This window comes from Strix uralensis, chromosome 11, assembly GCF_047716275.1.
Source record: "Strix uralensis isolate ZFMK-TIS-50842 chromosome 11, bStrUra1, whole genome shotgun sequence".
Lineage (NCBI taxonomy): Eukaryota > Metazoa > Chordata > Aves > Strigiformes > Strigidae > Strix > Strix uralensis.
The window spans coordinates 2,554,427-2,572,002 of record NC_133982.1 but is presented as its reverse complement, the minus strand read 5'-3'; the positions used below and the strand labels follow the sequence as shown (position 1 = coordinate 2,572,002).

At 54.1% G+C, this 17,576-nt stretch overlaps 1 protein-coding gene across 3 annotated transcripts in view; it reads left to right on the top strand.

Moving 5' to 3' along the window:
• ZNF609 (zinc finger protein 609) overlaps window positions 1-17,576 on the top strand; it is a 73,930-nt gene that overhangs the window by 46,627 nt on the left and 9,727 nt on the right. For all 3 annotated transcript variants that reach the window (XM_074880948.1, XM_074880949.1, XM_074880950.1), the window contains one exon: window positions 8,954-9,179. In XM_074880948.1, coding sequence (XP_074737049.1) covers window positions 8,954-9,179 — 226 coding nt within the window. The remainder of the gene's footprint in view (window positions 1-8,953; window positions 9,180-17,576) is intronic.

Below are 17,576 nucleotides of genomic sequence, written 5' to 3'. Positions count from 1 at the left end.
CTCCCCTCTGGTTGACTTATATACTGTAGCTTTCCAAAGATAAGAAATTTGTGCAAGACATTGTGCCTGGATGGGCATTGTTAATTAAATGATTTAATTATTAATGCTCCAAGGTTGCATGTAGGTGTGTGTACTTGTGTGGCCATGCCCTGGTGTGAATTGCTGGGGGCCCAGCAGCCACAGCATCCGGGTGTTAGAGGTTTAGACTTGAAAGATTGAAATGGAGAAAAACAGGGTGAAAAAAATGAAGAAAAGGTTGAACCAGGCAGGTGGAGTTGTGCCATTTTCTAACTGACATCAGAGCTGCTGCACCACCTTCTTGCGCTCAGCCCTGACCTACCAAGCATCTACCTTGGCTTGTGGTACTTGGTTTGTTGGTGACTCTTGGTTTCTCCTCATCTCCAGAGGGCCTGTTTTCAGCTCTTTTATAGTGCCCAGCATATTGGGAGTACCATGTTTTGCTGACCTCTTTGAAGGTGGTGTAGGAGTTGGGTATCCTCCGAGACGGACCTGGCCAGGGTGTTTGCGTGGGGACCTCTAACTGCGGTGGGAACCTGCTGTCTAGGGCTCATGCTGCTGTGTACCTGGCATAGCCGTGGCAATCCTTGCAGTAGGAACTTCAGTTCAATTAGAAGATCATTCTCCTTAAAAACAGAGATTAGATTAACTGCTTGCTTTATAGTCTCCTGGGAGTTACAGGATTACCCATGCTTACTGGCAGGGCAGACCTGTTGATCTACCTAAATGGAGATGCCAAGCTCTGTCCTAGAGCTGCTTGGGCGATGGGTCATTCCTTGGATGAACCTGTGGCCCTGGTGCTCAGGGTCCCAGCCAGGGTGCCTCTGTAGCACAAGTCAGACCCCGTAGGTCTTGTTGCCCACCTGGGAGTTGTCAGGGTTAAAGCAACTTGCCACAAAGTTGCTGCTTTTTAATGTGATTTCCCTTGCCTGCTTTGCGGTTTTGGGTTTTAAAGTTGTCTCTAGCTTGGATGTTTGCAACCTCCGTATCCTTTGGCCGGGTTTTATGTAGCCAGTGGTTATCAGCAGGCTTTTAACAGTGGCTGGAGCTGCATCACATCATGGCAAGTGGTTCGTGAAAGGCCTCCTGGATTTATATCCTCCTTCCGGGAGATTGATGCACTGAGGTGCTCGTGAAACCTTTTATGTTGCTCCTTTGCCTGCTCTAATGTGCTGGTCAAAGAGTGCTAGTGTTAACGGTGGCCATTTGAGCACCGCTTGGATTTGGGCATGAATTTCACATGGTCCAAAGCAGAAAATATGTCTGCCTCACTGTCACTGTAGTCCTCTTGCTTCTGGTTGTCCTACATGAACGTCTTTTACTGGGAACAGACCAGAAAATGAATGTGGGGGTGGTTGGTTGACAGTGGCCGGGGAATGGCAACTGGTAGAGCCTGGTGTAAATGGACATTGTAAGTTGGGAGGGGTTTCAGGGGCTTGAAGAGCTGTGTTCTGCAAGAGGGTTGGGTGCAGGGCTGGGACCTTGCTGAGGAGCCAGTTCCTGAGGAACAGATGATGGCCTCCAGCCCAGAAAGCGAAAAGAAGATGACATACACATCTCTGAAGGGAGGTACTGAAGAACTGGGCTGTACCAGGGGTTGAGAAGGTCCCCAGGAAATGGGCCTGCTATGACTCCCGTGGTGGGGAAGGATCCTTTTGCTGCTTTGGTGTAGTTGTGTGGTTATTTTGGTGGGTCTGGAGGAAAGAAAATAAATAAAAGGAAGACTTTGCCCCATGGTGGTTCTTCCACTTAGCATCCTGGCTTGAAGGACATGTGAGTGGTGTCGGCAGTGCAGGGCCTGCTGGAGGCAGAGCAGCAATGTAAGAAGTCAACACGCATCAGTGGTGTTGGCCATGTTGACAGGAAGGTCGGCATGGGATGGGGGGGCTTAATGTGAAACATAGGTTCCCAGTGCAAAGCTGCTTGCTGTCTGAGGAAGAAAGCTCTGAAGACAGGACTGCCGGAGGTGAGGATGATTCTGTTGACCAGGAGCAGCATCTGCATGGCAGCAGTGGTGCTGAAGAAGGGGCCAAAGGCTGGGCTGGTCAACGCGAAGGATGCTTGCAGCCGTCTGTGGTCGGGCTCCGTGTTTCCAGCCGTCTCTGCCCTCCCTTGACCCAGACACATCCCTAGTGCTGTTCCGCATGGGATCTTTCCCCTTTTCACCACCAATCAAGCTGCTGCGCATTTTAGTTCAATAAAGGAGGCGAGCTGCTCTGTGGGATATTGGCAGTAGGTGAACTGAGACCCCAACATCATGTCCTCAATCGACTGGTGGCACCTATGCACGGAGATCCCAGCTTGGATTTCTGCTTTCCCATGTGTCTCGCTCATGTCAACTGTCCCCTTTCATCGCTGCTCTTCGCTACCTCTCTCCTACCGGAGACACCTTTTTTTTTTTCCCTTCCTAGTGCAGATCCGATAGTCTTGTAAGTGGTTGGAGCAGGTGACTTGGTGCCAGCACGTCTGTCTTGGATACTATTCCTGGCTTTATTGAAGACGTGGTAATATGCAAGACTGTGCCTCTGTGGTGTCTGCCTCCTCTTGATCTCGAAATGCTGCAAGCACTGAGATAAGACTGGTTGTGTTCAAGCAGGGATTTTACTCCCCTCTCTGCTGGTGAGAGAAAGCTCGTTGGAGGTCGTGCTGGGTAATATTTGCATTTCTCTAGCAGTGTGGCCAGGGTTGATACGCCTATGACTGTGGATCACACCTGGGTGTCTGGATCAGTCCCTCATCACTGGCACAGTGGGAGGTTGTACCTCTGGCGTTACCAGATGGGCTCTTAACTGTGACCAGTGGTGCAGGTGGTGGGGCTGTGAGCCTCGTGCAGGAGTCCTCGTCCAGGCTTTGGTTCTTATGGCCTGCTCATGTGCAGCCAGAGCAGACTTCCCCAGCCAGCTCCTCCCCAAAATGGCCAGATAAAGATGAGTCTGAGTTTAAAACTTGTGCGCCGGCCCCAGCTGGCATGCTGTGTTGTGTTGACCATTTGGCCACCATCTCGTGCTGTTGTGCGGGAACTTGCTGGCCAGGGAAGGGGTTTGCATGGATGGAGGCAAAGCCCCTTCATGCAGGGGACAGCTGAAACTTAGAGCTGGGATGTGGGTGCTTGGCACGGCCCGGAGAGGATGTGCAGGGAGTCTTTTGTAGGCAGAACCTTCTTGTCACACCGTGCCATCAACAACCTCGTGGCTGGGAGATGCCGTGAATCTCAAGCAGGTGTCTGGGGAGGGTGAGAGCAGACGGCGAGAAGCAGCGGGGACAACTGCCAAGGAGCGTGGGGGAGAATTGGCCTCTCCTGGTTTGGTTTCAGGGGGACGGTGAGAGGCCTGGGTGGCATAGCCAGTCCAGACCATCTGGGCGTGCACTCACCATCTCCCTCCCTGCAGCCTGGGGCTGGCTTTACCTGCTGGCTCCCAAGGACAAACTGCATCATCTGAGGAGGGAAATTGGGGCCACTGCTCCTCAAAAATCCTTAGTTCCCATCCAAATTGCCTGGCTCTTCTGGTGGTGGCACTGGCCACAAGGTCCCATGCTCACTTGTCCTCTTTGCAGCGCAAATTCGGGGAGCGCAGTGCTGAGCCTGCTTCACTCTGCGGCATGTGGAGGCGTTAATCCTTCCTCGTTGCAGCATTTACTGCTCCTTGCTAAAGAGGGCTTGGAAAATGACGATCATTTTTTCTTGGACCAGCTGCCCTGATGTCCTGTGGGCTCACATTTGCCGACTAAGAAACTCAGTGTCCTCCCTGAGTCTGTTCCCATGGGCCGTAGAAATCGTTTATTTAAGCTGGCGTTTTTCCAGAGAAGGGAAACTTTCTTCTAAAACATTTATTATTTTTTTTTCACATCTTGATGTCAGCAACCTCAGCCTCCAGCTAGCAAGAGGGAAGAGCAACAGGCAACAGTGTCACGATTGGTGCCCCAAACCACATTCCCAGTTCCATCCTTGGGCCTGATGCTTGTGCCACCATTATTTCCCTGCATGTGGGTGTTCGTTGGAAGCTCTTGTTGGCTACTTTCTTGCTGGGGTCCAGGCAAATCCAGTCAGCAAACAGTCAGGGTTCATTGCCACCTGTGCTACTTGGGGAGGGGGTCTTCTGGAGCCTCCTCCACGCTGTCTGGGGTGGTGTACCTCCAGTGTATCAGGATGTTGTCACTGGGGGACATGACTGGGAGCTCTGGGAGAGTCTGGTGGGGCTTCTTGAGCAATGCTTGCAAGTAGATTCAAGATTGAATCGTAGGCGTGGTGGGCACTGGTGCCAACAAAGGGATTTGTCTTCAGGCTCTGCATACTCAGCTTTGGGGGTCAGATTGGAGAAGACTTCTGTTCCTCTTTGAAATCCTTGCTGAGGTCACCAGTGGTGGGAGAGAGGCACCGCGGGTGCTGTGGTTCTGAGGTTTGGAGATGCCCACCAAAGATGGTCATCAACTGGATGGATGTGCTCCCTGGTTGTCTCTCTTCAAGGAATTGGAAGCTCATGTTCCCAGGTCCTACTCTGAAAAAGTAAAGCTGTTGAAGATGTGGTGACCGAGCAGGACAGGAGTGACGACATCAAAGCTCCCAAACGTTGGGCTGAGCCGTGCAGTGACTTGGGAAGTGTTGGCTGCAGCCTTGAGAAATACTTCTGTGATGGAGCAGCTTTGGTCCATGTTTTGCCCCCTGGCACACGGCAGCTAAGAGTTTGTGACCAGTAATGAGGCCTCTCCTTGGCTTTTGTTGTTTATCTGTGTTTGCAGGAGTTCAAGGACCCTTCTAGATGAGAAAAATGGGCCACTGCACTGCGTAGCTCGTTGAGGTGGGGATACACTGGAAGCCTAGCACTGTCTCAGATGTATCAGCTATTTCACACTGGCCACTGCAAGCTCCTTGCTGACAAACGGGGTGTACCTCTGTGGGCGCTCTACACCACGTGGTTGTTCTCACCCTCTCTGTCCTTGCAGACGCACCACAGATATCTCTGCTGGTTGCTCTTCTCTGGGTTTTTGGCATCCCTGATGGCTTTTATTGCTCAGAAATGCACTTTTCTTACCTGGTTGACTTTGGTTATTGGCAGAAAACCAAAATACTTATAAATATGAGTAGGTGGTCTGGGTGTTTTAGGGGCCGGCATCAAAATTAGTAGTGTTTTTATGTTTGTTGTGCCCTCTTCTCTTTCTCCTGTTAGCTAATTGCTGCTGTGAAGTCCCTTTAACGGTGACTGATGTTAACGAAGCCGCGCTGGCAAGCTCTAAGATGGCAGGAGCTGCTTTGTGTGCATCTCCCCAGGTCGGCACCCGCTGCCGTGCTTCCCTTTACGTGGGACCCCATCCCACCTTCGAGTGAGGGCTATGACGGGGGGTAGGTTTTAGTAATCCCCCCCTGGAGCCCTTTCCCCAGGACCGGCATCGCCTGGCGCCGTCGGCATCGCCCCGGACTCTCGGTGGATTTGCTTTTTCCCCATCGAGCAGCGCTTGTGCTGGCCGCCGCCGCCTGGGCTTGGCTCCGTTCCACTTCTGTCCTCGGCGGTGGTGAAAGCACGTTCCTCGTGATGGGAAAGCCTCCGCGAGAAACACAAAGGGCTTTCATTAGGGGAGGCAGCGGCGGGCGGATGTGGATGGCCAGCGCTGGTACAGGGAAGCTTCACCCCATGTAACTCTTGCAGAGGGGTTGCTGGAGACATAACAAGCTCCCTCCAGCAGCGAGCATGTAGCAGCTGCGTTTGCACTTGCCAGCATTTAATCTTAGAGCCTACCGGGCCAGGAAGGAGAAACAAATTTTCTTTCTGCAAAGGGGATTTAGGGCCCAGAAGCGTTAAGTGATTTGCTCGGGGGGGTGACGTGGGTTGGAGCTGGAAGCCAGGAGGGTGCAGGGCTTGCTTTGGGGAGCTGGAGATCTCCGCTTGCTCAGCCTTGCTAGCTGGAGGAGATGCGAAAGCTGCTGCTTGAGGGTGTGAGTGCTGCCCAGCGGCCCCAGTGCCAGCATCTCCCCTGGCTTCTGGCCTGGTGGAGGGAGCTGGGTGCCTGCTGTGGGTGAGCGTGGCCGGCAGAGCCGCCCTGCGGTACCCAGGGCTGCCTCGGCTCCCCCCAGCCGTCCTGCAGCCACCAGCGGGTGAATCTCCTGACCTTGCTCGATAAAGCAGGATGAAAAGCTGTGGCACCGGGAGATAAGACCCAGGCAGGGGGGGATGAATTCAGGGATTGATCTATCTGTCTCTTCCCCGGCGTGGCTTTCAGCTTTTTTCGGATGTGTGCTGGTGAGGCAGCTCTGTTCTTGCCCTCACCCTTGGAGAGCCACCCTGGGCCTTTTTATTTTGCTCTTGAGCTTTGGGCAGGGGAGCAGGAGAGACGCCTTGTCTCCCCACGGTTGCTAAACGAGGCTCTGCTTGTTCCAGTGCAGGGTGAAATATGAAATCCCATCAAGCCGCCTCGCTTATTAGAGAGATCTCAGCGAGCTGCTTATTATGCACCGTGGCATAATGCAGATTACGAATGTGACCGGGCGATAATTAGCGGAGCTGGAACTGTAATTAAACGCTCTTGTGCTGCACTGTGGTTTCTGTCGCAAAGTGGAGGGAAGCTGAACGGTTTCAAAACCCACAGGTTCTTCGGCATGCACACGCAGCCGCTGCTCCCGGGGCGATGGGGGCAAGTGCTCCCCGTCACTGCCTGGGCTTTTGCTGCTGCTCACCAAAGTCAGGCAGCCCTGCCTCGTTCCTCTCTGGCTGTTTCACTGCTGGAGACTTGCTTTTGGTTTGCAAAACGTGGCGTTGAGGAGCGGTTTGTTTTCTTGAGCCCTTCAAAGGAGCCTCATGCTTCCTTTGAGCATCTTTCTTGCCCTGGATCCGCTGAGATGCGCAGGATGATGTTGCTGTGTTTTGGGGGGGGTGATTTGTCTGCAGGAGTACAGCCCTCCTCTCTGACAGGCTTGCAGGGTTTTTTAATGCCAAACCCATCGTTCTCAAATCCCATGGGATGTGGCCGTGGGGCAGCCTTGGAGGCGGGTGGCAGTGGAGAGCTGGGGATGGGCACTGGGGGAATGCTGATCCTGCTGGTGGGAGGTTGGAGGCGGTGCCTGGGGAAAAGAGCTGTGGAGCACTTGTGCTGCCAGCAAAGGCGACCTTGTGCTTCAGCCACTGCTGCTCGAGACCTCCAAGCCATCTTTAGTGCTCAGTGGGGTGGATGTGCTCTGATGAGCTGTCCAGAAAGAGGACGAATGCAGGGGGACAAGGAGAGGGCTGCAGGCACACAGGCAGCACGTGCTTTGTGTTCTCCTGCTGGAAGAGCAGTTCCCCTTGCCCTGGCAGAGCCAGAAGATCTCTTTTCCACAGGGGGTCATGTTCATGTTCTCTGCTTGCAGCCACCCCTGTGGGAGCAGGCAGAAGCTGCAGGGTGAATATGATGTCCTTCTCTTTGCTCTTCTGCCTAGAGATTTGCCTCTTGGACCTTCTCCACTTGTGGATGGTGTTTGTGTCACTGAGGATGTGGAGAGGCTTTGTGGAGTCACGAGTTGATGGGGAGATGGGATGCTTCAGCCACTTGCTGTGGTTGTGGGCACCGTATTGCATGGGGCAGGTGAGGTTGGACATGCAAGCTTCTGCTGGAGTTATTTATTTTGCACGTGGGCAAGAGAGGGAGCAGATAATTTTGGCAGCTGGTCAGGACCAGGATGGTAGTTCAGGGTGGGAGTCTGACCGTTTGGTGGCTGTCAGCAGTATTGGCCGAGGAGAGTGAGCAGTGGGGTTGGAAGTGGTCTCAGGCTGGTGTCTTATGTCCACTCTTGGTGACCAGCAAACTTGGCCTCTCCAGGGTTATGATCATCTCTCCTCAGCAGAGGCTCAGAAGGACTTCTTTCAGTGTAGTGCTGAATGCTCTAGAGGGATCTTCTCCTGCTTGAAACCGAAACCCAGCTCAGCGCTCACTGATGATTTCATTAGTTTCCTCAGTCTGCTTCTCTTTTGAGGTTGCTCAGTATCTTATCAAGATTATAAACCTTAAAGAGAGGAGGTCTGAACAGAGGATGAGCAGCTGGCCCCAAAACTACTGCAACTCCTTGTGAGCCAAGGCGAGGGGATGACTGCAGCTGGCTTGGCTGATGAACCCTGAAGGACAGGGAGGTCTCCACCCTACCCTTCCCAGCAGCAAAATGAGCCCGTCAGCCATCCTTCTAACACTGCTGTAATCTGCTAGCGTGGCAGAGCGGCCAAGGACCTTGGCTTGTCAGCAGCAGGGTGACTTGGCCGCGGTTTCACTTGGCGTGTTGGCTTGTTGGCTTTCCAAGCCTGGCTCTGGCTGTGAGATGTGGTTTCCACACGCAAGGAGAGCACGATGGCTGGTGCAGTTGGCTCAGCCATCAGCCAGATCAGGCTCTGAAGTGGATACTTGCACAGGGAAGAGGGACCTGATCTGAATGCCTGCGTCTTCAGGTGGTCACAGTGTAGATTTGGGAGGAGGAGGATGTTGGTTTTTATGGGTGCTGGAGGGAGACCGCTGCTTGTTTGTCCTGTCCTGCCTGTTGAGCAGAAGCCTGTAATTTTTTTTTTTCTTCTAATGAGCCATCAGGTCCAAAGTCATTGACTTCGTTAACATCTGAGCAATAGCCAAAAGGCATCCTCACTGGGGATGATTACACCTGCAAAAGCCGTCGGGGAAGGAACTTGGCACAAACTCTTTCAAGCAGGAGAGCAGATGTCTCCTGTGGAGAGACTTTTGGGTGTGATCTATATGACTACAAAGTGCTGGCTCTTCAGGGTTACGTGGGTATGGGCACGCCAGGGTGGGAGAGATCTGCGAGATCCTTGTCCTCTGATGGGGTGTGGGACTCGAACTGCCTGCTGGCACAGGCACTGAGAAGGTGTCAGCCTTGGGATTGAGGTTCTCCAGGAACGTAGATGCCTGTTGATACTTGCTCTCCTTCCTTATTCCCGACGGTGACCGGCATGTTTCTCCTTCCCCACAGATGGAGTCTCCAGTCTCTACGCCTGCTGTGTTGCCATTGCACCTCCTTGTCCCCGTTGTCAACAACGACATCTCGTCGCCTTGTGAGCAGATCATGGTACGCACCCGTTCGGTGGGAGTGAACACCTGCGACGTGGCCCTGGCCACTGAGCCCGAGTGCCTGGGCCCCTGCGAGCCTGGGACCAGCGTGAACCTGGAGGGCATTGTCTGGCAAGAAACAGAGGACGGTAAGTGTCACCAGAGAGCTTTTTGCTCTCCTGCAATGTCATTTTGGAGCAATTCCTTCCTTCCCATGTCCCTGCTGTGTTGCTTGTTGGCACCTGCTGGGCTTTCCCCCCACCATCTGGGTGGTCAGGACAGAGGAGCTGTGTGGGAGCAGCCCTTAATCTGTCCAGCAAAGGGAGTAATGGGCCGAAACTTGCATCAGCCCGGTGCATTGTGGTATCCCCTTGCCCAGACAGTGGGTGAAAATCTAAGCTGCCATTTCTCTGCCTTTCTGCAAGAGCTAACTTTTTCTGGAGGTGCCAGAGGAAAGGCCGTGCCAGCCTGCATGGGAACTTGATGGAGTTGACTTCGTTTCTGCTTGGCAACCCGCAGGTCTGTCACAAAAACGCTCAAACCCTGGGAGGCGGCAGAAATCTCCTGCTGGATTAAAAAACCCCAGCGGAGCTTTCAAAATCGACTCGGCGGGAGATCAGGCTCTCGTCTCTCTTGCCAAGCCAATCGAATCTTTTTTTTCTGCTGGAGCTCGTCTCATCTGTGCACAGCTTGGTTAGCTTTCCCAGGTCCTTTGATGGGTTTTCGTTGCTGTTGGGGCTCTGCCAAGTAATGCAGGGATGAATAGGTGGCTCAGTGGACCATGGTGAGTGCTGGAACCTGGCCTTCCCTCCAGCCTTGTTGGGATGCTGGAGGTTTCTGCTTCGGGAGGCTTGGGGTGAGCTCCTAATATTTGTGTCTGGCTTCAGCTGGGGTCTGGAAACAGAAACAGAGCCCAGAAGCACAAAGGTGAGAAGGAGCAGCGGTGGTGGAGGCCAGTTCATGGTTCATCTCCGCTGGGTACCCAGGAGCTCCTTTTGGACCATCCGTTCCTGCTCTTCCATCGCCGTCGTGTGCAGAGAATGAAGCTGTTCGCCTTTATCCCTGGGCCACTCCTCACTGCGACTGTCGTCGTTGTCTCCGATAGAAGCTTGGGCTGAAACCTGCATTCCCATGAGCTGCTACCAGGAGGGTTCCCTTCTCGCCCCATGCTTTGGGAAGATGGGAATGGGCCAAGTTTGCCTTTCCTCTCCCTACTGGGAAACTGGTTTTGAAACTGTGGTTGCTGCAGGACTGAGTGCTGTGATGACCCTGATGTGGAGGTGGTGAGCACTGAAATTGTTGCCGTTGGGAAAAGCGTCGTGACCTGAGCTGTTTGGGAAGAGAGGAGTGCATGGACTGTGCTGGAGGAGACTGGGATGTACTAGCCTGGGATGGGGACCTCCACACTCCTCTGCCCTCTGCTTCACCGTCTGTTCTGTATGGAAAAACTTACCTGGATTGAGGCAGACAGATCTTTTCCAGGGACACAGAGCAGCACGTGCAGGTACAGAGAGGAAAAGCATTTTTTTTTCTGCTGCTCCAAGGCAGGAGATGTTGTAAAATCGGGCCTGAGTATCCTCTCCTTCAAGCTAGGCTTGCAGGTGGGGACAAGGAAACACAAAGCAGGAGTGTTAGGAGCCCTGCTCTGCACACCCCAGGGCTGGGGGATCTTCAGGGGGGATCTGCTCAGAGGAAACCTGTGGAAGGTCTTCTGCTGAGCTGCCAGCACACTGGCACTGCTTGTTTGGTGTCTGCAGAGAGCCTGATCACTTCTCAAGATGTAATACCTTCAGCTAGGGAAACTGAGGCACGGCCAGGCTGAGTGCTGGAACATGCAGCAGTGCAGAGGAACATCAGCACCCCTCACTTCTTGGGCTGCACGCTAAGACCCCCACCACCTCCCTATCCCTACCAGTGTGCCGTTTTGGTGTGATTTCCCTCAGCCCAAAAACCCCAGAGCTGCAGAGTTTGCTGAAAATCCCAGGACTGCTAGAGACCCCCATGGGCAGCAGCAAAGCTGATGAGAGCTCGGACCTTGTAGGGTTGGTTTCTTGTGTGGAAATGAGGAGAAGAGGCTCATGGTGGGCAGAGGAGCCCACGTGGCTGCACGAGGAGGAATGAACAGAGCATCCCAGAGGCAGAGAGCGCAAAAACATCCTCCCCCTGCCCAATTCCCGGTTGAGGCAGTGATGTGGGAGGAGTTTCTGGTTTCCCCTCCCTTTTCTCCTGCTCCTCACCCCACCGTGAAGCTCTGCAGCCCATCTGCCTGTCCGTCTGCATTACCCCTCACTTCCACAGCCACCGTTTTGAAGCCTGCCTCGGAGGCACCCTACCATTTCCCACAGCCTGGCTATTTTTAGTCTGCAGTAATTCAATGAACTCGTGCAAAGATCCTTCTCCACCGGCTGCTGCTTGGTTGCCGCTGTCGGGAGCAATGACTTTTACGGCCAGCCCAGCAGAAGACAAGCCCTGCCGTTACCTTTGGTTGCTTCTGGTCTGCTGCGTGTGCTGGCTGCTGTTGTAGTGGCATCTCTCGTCCTCGAGTGGAAGGTCAGGGTGAAACCATCCCTATTTCCTGCCTGGCATCTCTCTCCTGCCTTCCTGTTGTTAATGGTGAGAGTCAAGGGCAATGCTGGAGGAGATGCTGGACCTGGCTGTCCAAAGCTGGAGCTTGTGAAATGTATCCCCTTGCCCGAAGGATATGGTGGAGAAAGCTCCACCAAGGGCATGTCTGCAAAGCGGAATGAGGTGCTTTCAGACTGTGTGCCTGGAGGCTATCCCCAGGATCTCCAGAGGGATCTCGGCACCCTCACCCAGAGGAATACATCTCTTCCCCTGCTCCTTGTGATGCTGCAGCCTCTCGGGACCACTCAGAGAGACCCCAGGGCAGTAGGAGCAGCTTTTGGCTTGCATCAAGCTTTCTCTCCAGTGGTGGAGAGGAGCTTGCTGGCTCAACTGCAGCAGCTGCTTTCTTCCCAGGGGTGTCATCCCTGAATCTCTGGGAGCAGTTGGCATGGGGAGGTGCAGAATTATGGTTGCTCCCACTTATGTCCCAGTTCCCTGAGTGGGATGCTGTGGGCACTTCAGGGTGTCTGCGAGCCCCCTGCCACCAGCCAGCATTGTGAGTGGTTCCCACCGAGCCTCTCAGGAGACAGGCATCTCTTCTCGACATCGTGGTACCTTCTTGAAAATTGGATTTGTGTCGGATGTACCCCTTAGACTCCCATAGTCATTGCTCCGATGTGGACCTTTTTGCAAGTTGCTCTTCTGCCAACTGCACGGTAATGGCCTGTGCCCCTGAGCCAAGGGCATCTGTGTTGCTCTGCACACGCCGGCAAAAGTGTATTTGGGCTCAGGCAGTTGCTATTTACCATCTTGTTCAACCTAAAGAAGCCCATGGCTTGTTGGAGATGCCTGTCTGCCTCGAATGCCTCTGGAAGGGGTTGAGTAGAGGAAGGCAATGTGGTTCTTCGACCAGAGCTCCTTTTTTGTAGAAAATGGCTTTTGGGTTGGCTGTGGGGCTGCAAAATCAGGGAGAAAGGCTCCCAACGCCAAAGTCCAGCAATGCTGGAGTGACCTCGGAAGGACAAGCCGGAGCTGACCCATCTGAGATGGGAGCACGAAACTTCGAGGCGCCCCACAATGTCCCTCTTGCCTTGAACACTAGCTTTGTCCTCTCCCCGCACTAGAAAACCTGCTGCAAGACCATGGTCACTGCCAAAGGCATCCTGGTGGACTCCAAACATCTGGCTCCGGGCTTTTGGTCCGTCTGCTCCGCTGCTGCTCCAGGCTGGTGTTGGGCTGAGGTCTGGTCTTGCTGGTGGTGGGCACTGGTCGTACACGCTCTCCTGTGGCCGTGTTGGTGACGCCGTCCCTTTGCCGAGCCCATCTTGTGCAGGGATGTGTTTTATTGAAACGCCTTTGGTGGGGAGCAGCTGTCTTGGCAGTTCCCATAATTCTGTTAGGTGTGATTTTGATCTGCAGGAACTATTAACTGATCTAATTACACTGGAAAGCATCGCTCTTGTTCGCTGCCTTGTTATCTGCTGGGTATCCTTGACCCCGCCTCAGTGGAGCTGGTATCACCTAGCTTGGAGCACGTCACCTCCTCACCTCTGCTTGCAGCCAGCAGACTGGGTCCCAGCACCACACCAGTGCTGGTCACAGCCAGAACAAGCTGGCATCTGATGTGCAAAACCTCCAAGCAACGAGGATCGTGGTGTGGCAGCACCAAGAATATGGCAGCAAACTTTCTCCGCGTCCCTTCCTCCAGCTCTGTGCTGGGATGGCGGCGGCAGGTTGCCCATGGCCAAGCTTTGCACACTCTGGGTGCTTGGATCGGACTTTTGTAAACATCTCTTGGGGGTGTGATGGAGCGTGAGTGTCCTCAGGGTCTGCAGATGCCAGCGTGGATGTGTCCTTGCTTGGAGCAGGAGAGAGGCAATAAATTGGGAGAGGATGGGGAAGGATTGGAAGGTGAGGACAAAGACTGAAGGGTTTTACTGTAACCGTGAGGAAGCCTGACCCCAAATTTGATGGTTTTGCATGTTGAACATGCTGCCTTGCCATTACCAACAGCCTTTTTGACTCTGGGGATGTTTTAAAAGGGGGATGTGCCAAGATTGCACTGCCTATGGGTGGGCTTTGGGGCTTCAGAGCGGGGCTACACCATCCCTATAATTACACTCCAGTCATCTTAGCTGTGTGTACTTGAACCCAGAAACAGGAGGTGAGTTTTTAAGGCTGATGCAGCAAGGGTGAGGAGCGGGAATATGGATTTCTCGTTTGCTTTAATGGCATTTCCCAAAGTAATGAAGGGTTGTAAATCCCCTCCAAGGTTGCTGAACTGATGTGCGGGCTCAATGTGCTCCTCTGAAACCTCTAAGGCTGTGACAACGTGGCTGTGACCGCTCTCATCTTCAGCAATCCAGCCGCTTGCTCTGGGTGGGAGCATCATGTGGCACCACTCGGTGACGGGGCATCTCGTCTCTGGTGCCACGAGGGTCGCAGGTGTTTTGGGCTGCTGGTGTTTGCAGCCTCCCCATCCATTTGTTTCACCAATGGCTGCAAACCCCCCGAGCACAATGGCTGCTTGTGTGTTGCTGTTGAGAAGCAAAGTTTTATTGTGCGTCGTTCCTGGTGCTCCCCCAGTGCCACCACTTCATGTCTAATGTCTGCTGGCTTAGTGCGGGGACCTGGAGGAGAGCTAATGCATTGCTTACTGCTCTCAAAGCATCTGTCAGCTTTGTACGGAGTATTTTATCAGTAGGTAAGCAATATTCTGCTCCAAACAGGACTATTGTTCACGTCCATCTCCCTAAGGCATGTCTGTAGCTGCCCCAGGTAATACCAGCTGGGGCTCTGCTTTAGCTGCTGAGCGCTGGATTAAAGGACTTGTTTACAAGGAGGCTCTCAAGCTGCAAGCTGCTCTGCCACGCTTTCCTGGGAGCTAAATTGGTTTTGATTCCTCTGCCTCCCTTCTCCAGGGAACATGAGGATGGAGGTCTGGGCTGTTTGCAGGTGGCTCCGGGGGCTTGGTGCTGGAACTGTGCTCTGCCCGCCCTGCCAAGCCTTGAGAGGCACCAAGGTCCCTAAAATCCTGGAGACATCTTCAGGCCATGGAGAGGGAGCTGTGGCCCCCAGTCCCACGCAGGTGCTGGCCAGTGTGGGTTGCAGTGGGATGGGCCGTCCTCTTGCAGGATGATGTCAGGACCTTGCTCACAGTCACATCATCACTGTTACCAAAGGTGGACACTTGCTGCGGGGTTTGGGCAGGAGCGTGGCAGCGGGTTTTTGTGTGTTCAGCAGGTCCTGCTGAACTAAATGCCCATCCCATGGGACCAGCGACAAGTGGTGTGACTTCCCACAGACACTTTGGTCGCTGAGACCCACAGACACACCCTGGCTGGCTCCTTGTCCTGTGCTGTGACCCAAGCTGAAGGTTTTCCTGCTGCTTTTTCCGTGCTCCAGCATCTGAGGCCTCTCTCGTAGCCCTCCTGTCCCTTGGCCGGGGACAGTCATCCATCCCTGCGTGGTTTAACGGAATGACCCTATCTCCCTCTGACCCTGCTGGGTTTGCATGGCAAGGTTTTGGTAGAGGAGGCTTCTCTGTGAGAAGACAGCAGAAGCTGCCCCCATGTCCAACAGAGCTGCTCCAAGATGAACCCACCACTAGCCAAGGCTGAGCCCATCAGCAACGCTGGTAGTGCCTCTGTGATAACAAGTTTAAGAGGGGAAAAAACCTGCGCGACTGCAGCTGAACAGAGGAGTGAGGATACGTGAGAGAAACAACTCTGCAGACACCAAGGTCAGTGAAGAAGCAGGGGGAGGATGTGCTCCAGGCATGGGAGCAGAGGTTCCCCTGCAGCCCGTGGTGAAGACCGTGGTGAGGCAGGCTGTGCCCCTGCAGCCCAGGGAGGTCCACGGGGGAGCAGATCTGCACCTGCAGGCCAGGGAGGACCCCACACCAGAGCAGGGGGAGGTGCCCTGTGGATGACCCCACGCTGGAGCAGGCTCCTGGCAGGACCCGTGACCCCATGGAGAGAGGAGCCCACGCTGGAGCAGGCTGCTGGCAGGACCTGTGACCCCATGGAGAGAGGAGCCCACGCTGGAGCAGGTTTTCTGGCAGGTCCTGTGGCCCCATGGGGGACCCACGCTGGAGCAGCCTGTGCCTGAAGGAGTGCACCCCATGGAGAGGACCCACACGGGAGCAGTTCATGAAGACCTGCAGCCCGGGGTAAGGACCCACGTTGGAGCTGTTAATGGAGGATGGTCTCCTGTGGGTGGGACTCCACACTGGAGCAGGGGAAGAGTGTGAGGGGGAAGAAGCAGCAGAGACAATGTGTGATGAACTCACCACAACCCCCCTTTCCCATCCCCCTGCACTGCTGAGGGACAGAGATGGAGAAATCAGGAGTGAAGTTGAGCCTGGGAAGAAGCAGGGTGGGTGTGGTGTGAGGGGAAGGTGTTTATAGCTTTCTTTTTATTTCTCATTATCCTACTCTGATTTGATTGGCAATAAATTAAATTAATTTTCCCCAAGTCGCTTTGGTTTTTCCTGTGATGGTGATTGCTGAGTGCTCTCTCCTTGCTGGGTGAGGTGGCCCTTGTGCTGGCCCTCCCCTGCCCTGTGGTGTCCTCTGCTCTCCTGGCAGCAGCAGCCAAAGCTGTTGCACAACAGCCATGCAACAGCTTTGGGTGTTGTGTTCTAAAGGCCAGGCTTCCTCCACAAGAGCAGGGCTTATGGCAAAGCTGGAGCATCCCAAAAGCAATGCAGCTGGAGGGGAAATGATTTGAAGAAGGGGCATCTTGAAGGTGGTGTAGCTGGAGGAGCAATTCATGAGCAGAGATGCATGTGAAAGCTGGGACCTCCCAGAAGGTGATGCAGCTGGAGGAGGAATTAATGGAAAGAGGGGCATCCCAAAGCCAGAGCACCCCAAATGTCATGCAGCTGGAGGAGGAATTCATGGAAGAAGGACCCTGAAGGCCTCCAGGTGCTGGAGGTGTGATGGTGCCCTGGAGCAGGACCAGTGCAAACTGGCTGGGATGTGGGGTTACACCAACCTTGAATCTGAGGTGATCTACAGGCCTGCAGGCAAACTACCTCTTCCTGGGGTGGGAAATGCCATCAGCTGTTGTCCCATTGCCTTGCAGAGGTCCCCTGCACCCCAAAGTTAGTGGAAGGCTAGCAGAGCTCTGCAGTTGGAGAGGACAGCCGCTAAGGCAACATCTCCTTGCTCCCCACAGGCTGGGGATGCTCCTCCAAGCACTCTAGCAGTCCCGACAATGCTTGAGGGCCTGGCTTTGCTGGAGGCAGCTCAGTAGCATCATGTTTGGGTGATGTTGAGCCCTGCAGTGAAGTGGTCATGCATGGGTCTGAGAGCATCCCTGCTCACCATGGTGGCTGGCACGCTGGTTTCTCGGTAGGGTTTGGAGATGTTCTTGGTTGGACTTGGGGGCTTCATGCCTTTAGGGACCTGGGGCGTGTTTCTCCCCAGTGTGATGGCTTCTGGTGCCTACAGCCCTGGTCTGCAAGCAGACGTGGAATTGCTGTGCCCCATCAGGGACTATCCATCAGAAAGGCTTCGTCTGGTCTAATTTCGGGCTGTGTTGGGATGGAGGACTCCATGCAGTGTTGTCCGTGTCCATCCCACATCCCCACCAGCTGGGTGCACCCACTGAACCTCAGCTCTGCTGCTACAGAGCACCCATGCAGGGCCCCTACAAGAACCAGGTGGTGTCTTTTGGCATCCCCCTGCTCCCGTCATCTCTTTATCCGTTTTTACAGGATTATCTTGTACGTTGCCTTCCTAGACGGCAATCTGGCACTGTCAACCCACCGTTAATTTTTCCTGCTGGGGTACGACTCTGCGGTGGCGTGAACACTTGGTGGCTGGGATGCTGAGCGGTTTGCACCCAGATTCGGGTGGTATTGATTGCTTAAAAACTTCAAAGGTGAAAAATGAAACCAGGTGGGACTGGAGTTACCCGAGTGGGATTCCTCCTGCAAGAGCATCGCTGCCAGCTCTTTGTGCGTGAGCATCTCC